Here is a 12273-nt window from a genome sequence, read left to right as displayed (position 1 = left end):
TGAAACAATATATTTATGTACTGTACTTGTACAAATATATATTGGCATATAATGAGAATCCTTAAGGGCAGTTGGCAATTGAGTTTCAAAAATCCCTTACCAGATCTACAGATTTTCACCACTTCACCTTTTATTAATCTTTGCATGTGAGTGGATAAGGAAATAATTGTACCTGATAAACCAAAAAAAACCAAGGCTTCAGGACAAGGCAAATATGAAAAGGCAAAACATAAGAGCAATGAAACCATTCTCAAGGAAAAGACTAAATGGTGTAGTCTAGTACAGGGGTAGTTTAGTACAGGGGTCCCTAACGCCTGATCCATGGACCGGTGCTGTTCCACGGCACGCTAGAAACCGGGCTGTGCAAACAAGTGAAGCACCATCTGCGGATGCAGGCAGCGCACGAAACCATGCCCCCTCCTGTCTGTGGAAAAACCTCTCTCCACGGAACTAGTCCCTGTTTCTCAAAAGATTGGGGGCCACTGGGTTAGTAACTGAACAGCCAGAGCAACAGAATCAAACAAAAAGCTGATACGTATATCTTAGGAAGCAAGATAAACTGAAATTAGATTATTTGTCTTGGTATAAGTCAGGTAAAAAGCTGCCTTAGAGAGCATATGTCATTAATGACATTTATTTATTTGCTTACTTGTTTTGGCCACAGACCAAAGAGTAGACTTTGTCCAATCCCTTTTCAAACTTCTGACACAGTTGCCCTATCCCCAGCATAGATGAACAACTTCTATGTGGTCCAGAATCAGCTGACTTTCTCTCTTCACTGTCACAAACCACATCTCCTATGATAAACACATCCTTGCAGTCTCAAGATATCTAGCTATCCTGATACCATAAGATGTCCTTAAGTGTGAGTCAGCAGTGCGGTGCAACTGCCAAAAAAGCCAACACAGTCCTGGGTTGCATCATTATAGGGATAGGATCAAGATCAAGGGAAGGGATAGTACCACTCTATATCATCATACTTGTGAGAGCATATATGGAACACTGGATCCAATTCTGGTCACCACAATAGGAAAAAAGTTGGTGAGGTCCTAAAAAGAGGGCAGTAAAGCATTGAAGACAATAAGAGGTATGAAGTCTAAATCGTATGATAAACAACTAAAGGAACTACGTAAGTTTATGGAAATTCTCAGTTATCCAGGTCATCATTGTCCCAAAGGAGCTTTTTCAAGAGGCAAATGGACTTCCTTGTTTTTCTTTAAAGACATTTCACTTCTCAGCCAAGAAGCTTCTTCAGATCTAGGTATGTTTATTATAGCAAAAAGAAACATGAGGAAGACATAATAGCAATATAGAGGATTGGACTAGAAGACATGAAAGGTCCTTTCCAATATAATTCTATATTGTTCCAAGCAACAAAAATCCAGGCAGAGGGGTAAACTAAGTTAGCAATTCTTCCAAACCTACAGGTTCAACTAACTTCTCAATTCCAACCCCAATTTCAGCTCAGGAACAAACCCAGATATCACCCTAAAATAGGCTACTTCTAAAATATAGCATGCCTCATCCCCATCATTTCCAATAACTGTTCATTGCCCAAAACTCCATTAAGGCTCTTACAGCAACCAGACATTTTTCCTAATAGCAGAATAACAAAAGAGCTTCTAGACGACTTCAAATCAGTTGCAGGCTCTGTTCACAATTCCAACTCCCTTTCTTCAGCAGAAGCAGCCAACAGACTAATTTCAGGTACAACCTGAAAACATACAAGCTGTCAGGGTTCCGACAGATGTCCTAATTAAATCATGAGCCCAAGCCAAGTTTCAAAAGAAATCCAGTTATTTATTAGGAGATTCATGCCTGCACGGATCAGGTGGAGCCAACTCTGACCTTAGTTAATTTGTGCTTTGACTCTGACCCTGTTTCCCCCTCCCCCAATATGTGTCATCAGTCACATTCCCCAACAAAGCAATTTCACGGGTTGTAAAAGTTACTCCCCTCCTACTATTGTGAGTTTCCATAAAGATGACCTTGGCATATCAGTTGGAATGTGCCTTGTTTTGACTGAGATACCAGCTCCTTCCTTGATTCAGCTGTAAAGTTCACTTTCCCATCCCCCTTGCCTATGACAACTCAAGAGCAGGTCAGGGATGCTTTGAGAGTTCAAATGAGAACTTTGAAGGCCAAAGTGGAGAAGGGTTCCATGTGTTCAGCAGTTGAACATGGGTCAGTCAGTCCTGAGAGATAGGCAAATGCCATTCTGAAGGGATGGGCGATGGCTTCGTCGCTCTCAGCCAATTGAAAGGGAGCCGGGTTCAGATCCCCAAAAATGGAGTGGTGGAGATAGGCACCGCAAGGCATCCAGTGCAGTAATGTGACTGATCGCAGAGAAGCCAACGGGACCCCTGGGGAGTGTTCTTTTTTCTCTGTGAAACAACATCAGCCATCCAAGCTGCATAGTATTGAGTCAATTTGGTAGTCACATCTCTTCAGCATTGATTGATTATCAAGGAAGGCAGGTCACAGGGACAACTATTGTCTTTATAAGAATAACAACGGTTGTATAGGAGTTCATTGTATCATTTTCATATTTTGGGTATTGTGCTATCCCAGTGCAAGTTCCAACCATTTCATATGTATGTGTAGTATCACAATGTACATACAAGAGGTTTGGGCTTTCATTGAAATACAAAGCTGTTTTCATTCTTTGCCTTCCACTTGACCCCGTGCACAGCCTATGTAACTAAAAAGGATTTTTAGGGCACATTCTTTGTTTTGTTTTGTTTTTCCATTATGCAGGCAACATGAAAGTAGTGGAAGAAAAGCAATTTCACTAAATACTTTTTTTTAATCCTGACCTCAGTTTAACCCTGCATTTTCTTGACAGTCTAGCTAATTTTTCTAATCAGTAACTCAGAAATTAAAGAGAGACAACTAATCTGATGCTATGAAAATTTCAAGCAAGTATCTTAAGTAATTTTGATTACTTTCCCTTAAAAACTTGTTTCCCACATCTATTTCACAGACCATAAAATTCATTAAAATAGTTTTCCTGTTCTTTTATTGTGTGCTATAATTACCAAGCTCTATGTTTTTGCTCTACTCTATCTCTCCAAATTGAAATATTCCTGGTTGCCATAGCTCAAAAGTACAAACTGTTAAGAACACTTTAATGAATGCTACTGCCAAGTTCTATTTTATTTCCTTTTTGCTTTATCACTAAACTCTTAAAACCAGAAAGTCGCTAGTTACAATCAATTTGGATTTTTGATCATTTGGCTTTACAAAATCTGTAAACAGAAAACAAGTAAAACGTTCCAGGTGAAGGCACACAACATCTACTACAGGGCTGTCAAATTCCCAGCCCACTGGCCGGATACATCACACACTGGCCACGGCCATGCCCGGTTTAGCAAAGGGGGAAAAAAATCCCGATATGTCACATGATGCCACCATGATGCCAAGAGTTTGACACTCCTGATCTACTACATAAATTAGAATTCCCAAAATGTAAACTACAAATGTAACTACATTACCAGCCAAGAGAGACTCATCAACAATGAAATGTGAGATCTGAGTTCAGTTGCAAGCAAAATGAAAAGAAGTACAGTGAATGAATTCAGTCATAAACTGAATCGAAATTAGTTGTTTGGACTGACTGGCAACAACTCTTTTAGATTTCATATTTTAAAATTGATCATTCCTATTCCTGCTACCAGGATTAATATTAGCGGGAAAATTAGTATTTAGTAAATTTATATTCTGCCCAACTTCCAGAGACTCTAGGGTCAAATCAGAAATCAATACGCATGCACATAAACACACACCAAACACCTACAGAAACAGGCACAAGACACAACAGATCCCCTATGAATAACACAAGGGAGACAATATACCAGCCAACATATTCCTTGGTTTCTACCAGGCACTCTGCCCTACTTACAGATAACCATCTGCAAAGCAAATTATCTACTCCAAGGACAACATGAATTTCCTAATAAATTATCTGAGCCTCACAGAAATCCCATTAAAAGCAAAATGATTGGTGGCTGCAACCAGTGCATTATTTGGCTTCTCATATGTGTTTCAATGATTGGCCAGAAGTACTATAGCAACTATTTTGTAAATATTCATTATAGGCTCTCAATATTCTAACACAGGGGTCTCCCAGAATTCTGGGAGTTGAAGTCCATAAGTCTTAAAATTGCCAAGGTTGGAGACCTCTGTTCTAACATGCCCCAAACGAGTAGATGCCATCTACTAGGACAATACAGAGCCTGTCTACATACAAAATATATATGTGATCACTGGATATTGCCCTTCTTTCAAAGATAGCTAAATATCAGTGGATGTACAATAAATTATTTCTGTTGGGACACATAGAGGCACCCTATCACTATATGTGTAGAACATAAAATAAAAACATTTGATCAAGTTAAATGGTATGGGATTTGAGTTTCCATCAAACTGCAATGTTTTATGCATGAATATTTCACCTCATATATGACAAGATTTTCATGAGACATAAACAGCTGAAAATTCTCTTTGAGAACATCCAAAGTTGCCAGGGCTTCATCACACAGACTTAAAAACAGGCTACAAATTTTGGAACTGATCAGTTAAGATTTATGTGCATATGATGAGCCACTTCAATTGTGAATTATGTAAATTACATAATTTCCTGACCATCATATTCTCACAGTTCTCGTCTATATCTATAAAAGGTGTCTTAAAAAGTACTGTCGAAAACACACTTCTTACCTTATATCCACCAATGCGGTGCTCTTGCTTAAATTCTTTCCCATTTTTTAACCATCTCATGGTTGGTTGGGGATTTCCGGCAGCTGGACAACGGAATTTGACTGTATTAGCTGCTGGAACAGCATGTAAGCGCTTCTCCATTTTGTCAGTGTGTGTCCATATAGGTCCTTCTGTTTAAAAAAAAAAAATGAAGAGATGAGAGAAAGGAGAAAAAAAAATACTCAATTTCTATACGAACGTAAATTCCAGGCCAGAAACTTCCCAAATGGCTGACATTCCAATAAGACACAACATGAGACTTTAAGAAGTCACACTGATGTTTTACACTGTTGATTTATGTTATCTCTGACAAGTCACATAAGATATTGATTACTTCAGAAATGTCAGTGTGTACCTAGACAAAAATCTAGCCAATGTCAGGTAAATTATTACTTATGATTCATACCTTAAAGTACTTAGAACGCAGTTCAAGAATGAAACTTTTTAAAAATCCATCATTTTTAAGCTTAAATTAAACAAAAATTCCCTTAAAACCAGGATATTACATTAAAACAGAGCTTACAACATTTCTTTTGAAACGTTGGCCTTAATGTTATTGAATCCATCATTTTCTGAATAACCACATTGAAGATTGTTCTGCAAAACTATTATTTAATCAACTAGTTTTGATCTCCAGGGTTCTATATGTCTTGGTACCTAGGGGCCTATGGGACTGTTTATTTTAAACCAATCCTATTCATATAGTAGACCCATCCTGAATGAGCATAGTGTTTCTTATTTCTTATTTCCAAGAGAATCATGAAAGGGCAACAGAGAAGCGTTTTTCTATTACTACACTCATCCTTTGGAATACCTTTTTACTGGGAATCTTGTTGGCACGATTATGCCTAAATTGTAGAAGATCTTGAAAACAAAAACCTTTAGAAAGGTATTCAGGAATATTCACTGGACTTATTTATATTTAATTACATTAGAATGTATATGTATATTAGTCATATGATTATTCAATTCTATGGTTTGATCTAGGACTTATATAATTGTAATAGTTTTACATTACGATAGTTTTACATCTATTATTCATTATTTTAATTGTACACTACAATGAAGCCTGATGGTACAGAATTATATACATATTACACATGCAAACAATATGTTTCTTCAGATAATATATTTTTAAAAGTCCCATAGTAAAAAGGGTTGTATGAATAAAGTCCTTCAATTTTATTTCATAATTTGAGCCTTTTTTCCAGCCCAATTCAAGGCAACCCAACCCAACCCAAGGCCCTCCTGTAACATCACAGTGTGCAGTGATGGTCTTTCCGCTTCCTACACAATCTGGTCAGAACTAATACTGAGCCACAATTTGTGGGTTGGAAACAAACATATCCTATTATAATGCTTCTTAAAGCATCACAACTTAATTCTAGGAAAAATAATTACTGTAGTAATTAATTACTAAGTAATGTTTACTGCATGGTAGTCCCAAATTAAAGTATGCTCTTTTAGCAGCTTCTTTCATGCCAGTTTGGTTCCTGGTTGAAGCTTCTTTAAAATCCTCCATTTTCAATTTCCTGTTTTGATCTTTGTATATTTACATTGCTATTTCTGATTCTGAATCTTTACATGTAGCTCTAAATTGCAATATGTTAGGGGGGTTTAGTTGTTGTTGTTTTGTCCCACCTTTCAAAGAAGCTAAAGGTGGAATGTTATTTGATACTTCAAAACCATTCTGAGAATATCACTAAGGGTTTGAGCAATCTAGGTAGGATGAAAGAAAGGGAGAGGAAGGAAAGAATTTGTTTTCTATTTTATATAGTATTTCTATCAACATAATTTCATGAATGAACCTTAATGAGCTTCATTTAGTGTTCCTATTTTTACAAAATAAATTCAATTAGCTCAGATAAATAATAGGATGTACCCAAAGGCTACATTGAGGGCAAGTCAAGAAGCAATGGGTGAAAACTAATCAAGGAGAGAAGCAACCTAGAATTAAGGAGAAATTTATTGACAGTTAACAATTAATCAGTGGAACAACTTGCCTCCAGAAGTTGTGAATGCTCCAACACTGAAAGTTTTTAAGAAGATGTTGGATAACCATTTGTCTGAAATGGTGTAGGGTTTCCTGCCTTAGCAGGGGGTTGGACTAGAAGACTTTCAAGATCTTTTCCAACTCTATTATTCTATTCTATTCTATTCTATTCTACATTCACGCCTGGTAAAAAGGACTTTTGTCCTATATTTCCTTTTAGTACATTTTTTGTGGGGAGTATATCCAAGTTTAATTATTATAGGGAAAGTGAACATGCCATGGAGTTGGAAAGGTCTTAGCCCAGAGTATTTATCCACCCACATAGCAATTTTTCCTTGTGCTTACTAATTTTCAGTGTCATGCACAATATTGCTTGGAGAAACGAGAAACTAGAAACATTATTTGAAAGAGTGGATAAAGCTCTCTCTCTCCTTCTCTCTCTCTCTTTCTGAATATAGGGAAAGAAAAAGAGTAGGAGAGAAAGTGTAGAGGAAAAGGTAAAAAAGAGAGAAAAGCATTGACTTATGACTCCTTTCTGTGTAGTACAGGGGTGTCAAACTGGCGGCCCACAGGTTAGATGCGGCACACACATGCAAGCCATGCCCACCCCAGCTCCATGAAGAGAAAAATGTCGCAATACTTCATGTGACAGCAATGTGACACTGCGAGTTTGACACCCAGGGTGTGGTAGAATAAATAACAACATTACAACCTCTACTTTTACTTTTACATAGTAATATACACTAGCATTTATTACAACAACAAACCTATCTATGGAAAAACATAAAGTATTATATAACTTTTGACAAAGTTATATTATTAAATGTCAAGATATCAATGGTGGACTCCAAAGGCAAACAGCTTCAGAATTAGAGTTTTAAAAGGAATACCTTAAATATAGGAAAGTGAAAGAGACTGAGCATTGACAAAATTTTCATTTGCCAGTGATAAAACACTATACTGCTTGGATCTACCCTTATACTAAACCAATACATTACAATCTACTAAGTTCTTGAGAAGAACTCAATGTGAATGGCAAACAACACTAGCTAAAGCTAAACTGGCAGCTGTGATTTCACATTGTTGTGCAAATAATAATTTAGCTCAATCATAATTATTACTAATTTTCATTATCTTTCCTGGGCTGTTATTATTATATCCTTAGTCTTTTCCTCTAGATAAGTGATTAGTTATGTATTAATATCATAGTGTGTGGTTGCTTTTGTTTCAGGGCGGAGACTCTAGAATTAATTAGTTAGAAAAACTAGTCAGCATTTGATCGTGCTGTTCTGTGCTGTTCCATACTTAAAACCAGAACCTTAAGAAAATACTTCATTATTTTAAAAGGCGTATAAAAGAAGGGAACCTTAAAATAGATCTTACAAACTAAATTGCAATATTGCTGCAAAGGAATTTAGGCAACCAAAACAAATCAGTTGAGTCTGTAACACACACAAAAAAACAAACTTCACTCATTCAGCAACAATCTTACTAAATACCTATCCATAATGAATACATTTTTTGGCCATGAAACTAGCATGTTCCACAAAGCAGTTTAAACAAATAACATTGTTGGGGGAAAGTCCAAAATCTGGATTAAGGATAAATTGTTCCTAAAGAGAATCAGCATTAAGTGCAGGAACTCATATGGCTGCTAGGTTCACTTTGACCATGGAATGGTCATGATTTATTAATTGCTATGAGATACTGTACAATATTAGCAATCTATATTTTACCAACCACAAGTAAGATTTACTCTTGTCTCTCAAGTTCTAGTTAGCCTTCAAATATATTGGCATCATGGTTTCTAGACTGCCTTCATAACAGTCATAAATGGATTAGTTTAGTATAGGTAGCTAGGTGACTTGGGTAGCATTAGATAATCTTTGGTAAAATGACCATCACTAAAACTGATATATTCTAGCTACAAGCTACAACATGAGTTTTCAAGGTAAAACATGAAGCATTTGATATGCATTGCAAATTTTCACTATTACACTAATTAGTACCATTGCATTATAACATCATCATCTGTCACAATTACCCTCAACCTAATCCCTACTAGCTGTGATCAAATTACTAATAATACTGGTGACATGTATTGCATTTTACATAAAATGCTGGTCAAAGCATATACACCATTAGGTCCAGTATCTATGTTGACATTCAAATTCAAATTCGAGATGGATTTGAAGGAACAGCAAATGTATTTAGTAACTGTACTGAATAGCCAAAACATGCTCTTGCCTTTATATTTCTTAGTAAAAAGCATTCTGACAAAATATGAAAATTATAAAAATCATATGCAGGTTGGCATCAACCCACCTATTCTTCTCTCATAGGTAAGAAACAGCTCAGAGAGACTGGTGTGTACACATGGCTGTTTATCACATTGGCATTTCCTGTAACAAATATTTTCAAAACTGATATTTGAAATCACTCATATGTAATATTATTCTATCTATATACAGACACACAAATGCACTTACGTAAATGTATACTCAAATAACAATAGCACTTAAATTTATATACCACTCCATAGTTTTACAGCTCTCTCTTGATGGGTTTACAAATGTCAGCTAAGTGCCCCCAACAATCTGGCTCCTCAACCTCAGAAGGATGGAAGACTGAGTCAACCTTCAGTCAGTTTGAATCAAACTCCTGGTGTGTGGGCAGAGTTAGCCTGCAATATCACATTCTAACCACTGCGCCATCATGTTTTAAATATACTTTATCCATGTTTGCACTCACACATACTCTCCAAACTGTCCCACATTAATGTAACAGAACAAATGTTATCTATTATGTAGGGCAATGCTATGTGATTTCCTTCCCCAGGAACAAGATCACATTTAAACTTGGACTGAGATCACATGGCCATTCTCTAAAAAATAGTTGCTGAGGTTAAGTTAAAACTAGATTGGATTTGTTCATTTTAAATTCAGTTTTAATTACAATTAAATATAGCCAATATGTTTATGATTATTACATAGTTCCTCTTCTGATTTATTAAAAATACAACCTGATAGCAATGTTTAGTTTCAAATTGTTTTGATACTGTTCTGTGTTGACAGATATGGTAATCACTCTCTGAACTGTCAACTTTCTTCTTAAAGTTTTTGGAATTAGGCCATACAGTCATTAGGAAATTAGAGCTTCTTGATCATTATACTCTCCCTTAAAGATATTTGCTTTTATTATAAGTTACTGCCACATTATCAGAAATAAATTGATACATTTTAAATAAATGAAAAGGGGAAAATATGCTAACTTATATCCATACCACAAATACTAGAAATATTTTTAAAATAAGAGGGATAAACTATTGCTAATTAAAACTCATGCACTTTACAGCCAAGGAATAAACCATCGTAAAACAAATCCTCATCTTCACAAAATTCAAGCTGGGAGCTTTGGATGAAGAGCCCCAAGAGCACAAGAATGAAAAAGGTAGCAAGAATAATGCATTTCAACCCGTATCTTCCAAACAGCTTTAACTATTGAATCTACTTACTGACTGGGTTGCTGTCATTCACAAAATCCTCAGAGGCATCATTGTCATCTTCATCATCTCCAGATGAAAGAACATCTGAAGTTTCAAAAAATTATTTTAAAAATCATTTATCTGCTAGATAGTGTAAGCAAACATGCATTTTTCTGCAATCTAGATATTAAGAACAATACATATGTGAGAGATGGTTCTGAAAATAGCAATAACACTTAGACTTATATACTGCTTCCCAGTGCTTTACAGCTCCCTAAGCAGTTACAGAGTCAGCACATTGACCCCATTATGTGTTGGCTAAAACAATGTGATGGAAGGGTGAATCAACCTTGAGCCAGTAAAAAGCACCTAAAGCAAGTCTTACTTATCATTGTCATCATTATCATCATCAGCATCCTCGGAAGGATTCGATAAGTAGATCATAATGTCAAATCTAGACTAAACATCTGGCTGACTGTGCAACTAACCATATTAATACTGGTTATAAGTCAGTGAAACTAGGTTTGTGCTTCAGAACATCCATGAATAGGCACTACTGTCCTCTCCATGGATACACATAGATCACGAAAAAAATCTTAAATAAAATATTAACTTGTTTATTCTTTTTTTATAAGAAGCAAAATAAAATATATTTGTGACTTAAGAAATACATATACTTGTCTAAAGGAATAGCTAATATTTCTACTATGTATTCAATATAAAATAATGTAAAATAGCTTTATTATTACTGAAAATGCAAAAGCATGCATTCAAATAGTTTGTGTTATTACTATAATACATATACACCCACTCTATTTATTACTGGAACATTAAATGATTTAAACATCTTTCTTTCTCCTGATGTGACCTTAGGACCATCTCTGGAGTGAGCCCAACTGAATATAATTCTGCATAGATAGATGCATACATACTCGGTGGCTCTATTAATCACTAGTCCAGATCTATAGAAACCCTTTTTTAAAAAAAGTGACTCAGAACACACAGGAATGCATATAAACTACTTCCCCGTGAATCATTAAGGCAGCTGTGTCATTTTTTTTAAGTTTCAAAATACACTCCTGGATATTTCTGCATACAAAGAGAAAGAGATGGGTGTGCACACGCGTGAGGAGACAGCAGAAATAGTATGGCTCTGGAATGTGTCATGGTTGCTCTGAAAAAGTGAGGTTGTACACACACTAACACACATTTTTAAGGACCTCTTTTAAAGGATTTCATAATTTTAATATACACAGGCAAGTAATGAACACATACCATGTTTTCCTGAAAATAAGACCCTGTCTTATATTTTTTTGAACCCCCAACATAAGCACTTGGCCTTATTTTGGGGGAGGTCTTATTATTTTGGGGTGCATGGAAGAAACCAGAGGAAATGGTGGGGACTGGCTGTGCATTTGTTTAAATATTTTCAGGGAAGGCTTATTTTAGTGCATGCGCTCAAAAGCCCGATTGGGCTTATTATCAGGAGATGTCTTATTTTAGAGGAAACAGGGAACATACAAAGCTGCTTATGCCGGTATTCCTTCAGTTACGGCCATAATTGAACCTAGCAATTACAATTGTAAGTCATGACATCTGTAAAGTTGGCCACCATGTGATTGAATTCAATTTTATGATATTTTTCATGGCAATCATTAAGAAAATGTGGCAGTCATTAATTGAATACAGCAGTCATTAAGCAAAGCCATTTTCACTATGTGCCAGTTTCTGCTAAAAACCAGAAGTACATGCCTGTTTCAGGCAAAAGCCATCATAAATCATGATCATGGTGGGATGCTGCAAACAGTCATAAATTCAGGCCAGTTGCCAAGCAAAATGCAGTCACATGACCAGGAAAGCAACTTTGAAACCTGATTATAAGTAACTTTGGAGAGGAGTATCGCTTGTAACTTCAAATGGTCAATAAGTAACTGTCATCAACTGTTTACAGATTAACAGAGTTGGAAGGGACCTTGAAGGTCATCTAGTCCAACCCCCCTGCCAAAGCAGGAGATCCTAAATCATTTCTTACAAATGA

The 12273-nt window shown here is 36.1% G+C and overlaps 1 protein-coding gene across 15 annotated transcripts in view; it reads right to left on the bottom strand.

Annotated features, from left to right (window-relative positions):
• The window catches only part of FGFR2 (fibroblast growth factor receptor 2), a 173696-nt gene that overhangs the window by 82551 nt on the left and 78872 nt on the right, over positions 1 to 12273 (bottom strand). For 12 of the 15 annotated variants that reach the window (XM_058188393.1, XM_058188394.1, XM_058188390.1 and 9 more), the window contains exons 4-5: positions 10266 to 10340; positions 4720 to 4889 (exon numbers count right to left, since the gene is read on the bottom strand). In XM_058188393.1, the coding sequence (XP_058044376.1) occupies positions 4720 to 4889; positions 10266 to 10340 (245 nt within the window). The remainder of the gene's footprint in view (positions 1 to 4719; positions 4890 to 10265; positions 10341 to 12273) is intronic. The other 3 variants (XM_058188404.1, XM_058188405.1, XM_058188402.1) reach the window with 1 other exon arrangement.

The sequence above is a fragment of the Ahaetulla prasina genome, chromosome 6 (genome assembly GCF_028640845.1).
Source record: "Ahaetulla prasina isolate Xishuangbanna chromosome 6, ASM2864084v1, whole genome shotgun sequence".
Taxonomy (NCBI): Eukaryota; Metazoa; Chordata; class Lepidosauria; order Squamata; family Colubridae; genus Ahaetulla; species Ahaetulla prasina.
This window is presented reverse-complemented; position numbering and strand designations above follow the sequence as displayed.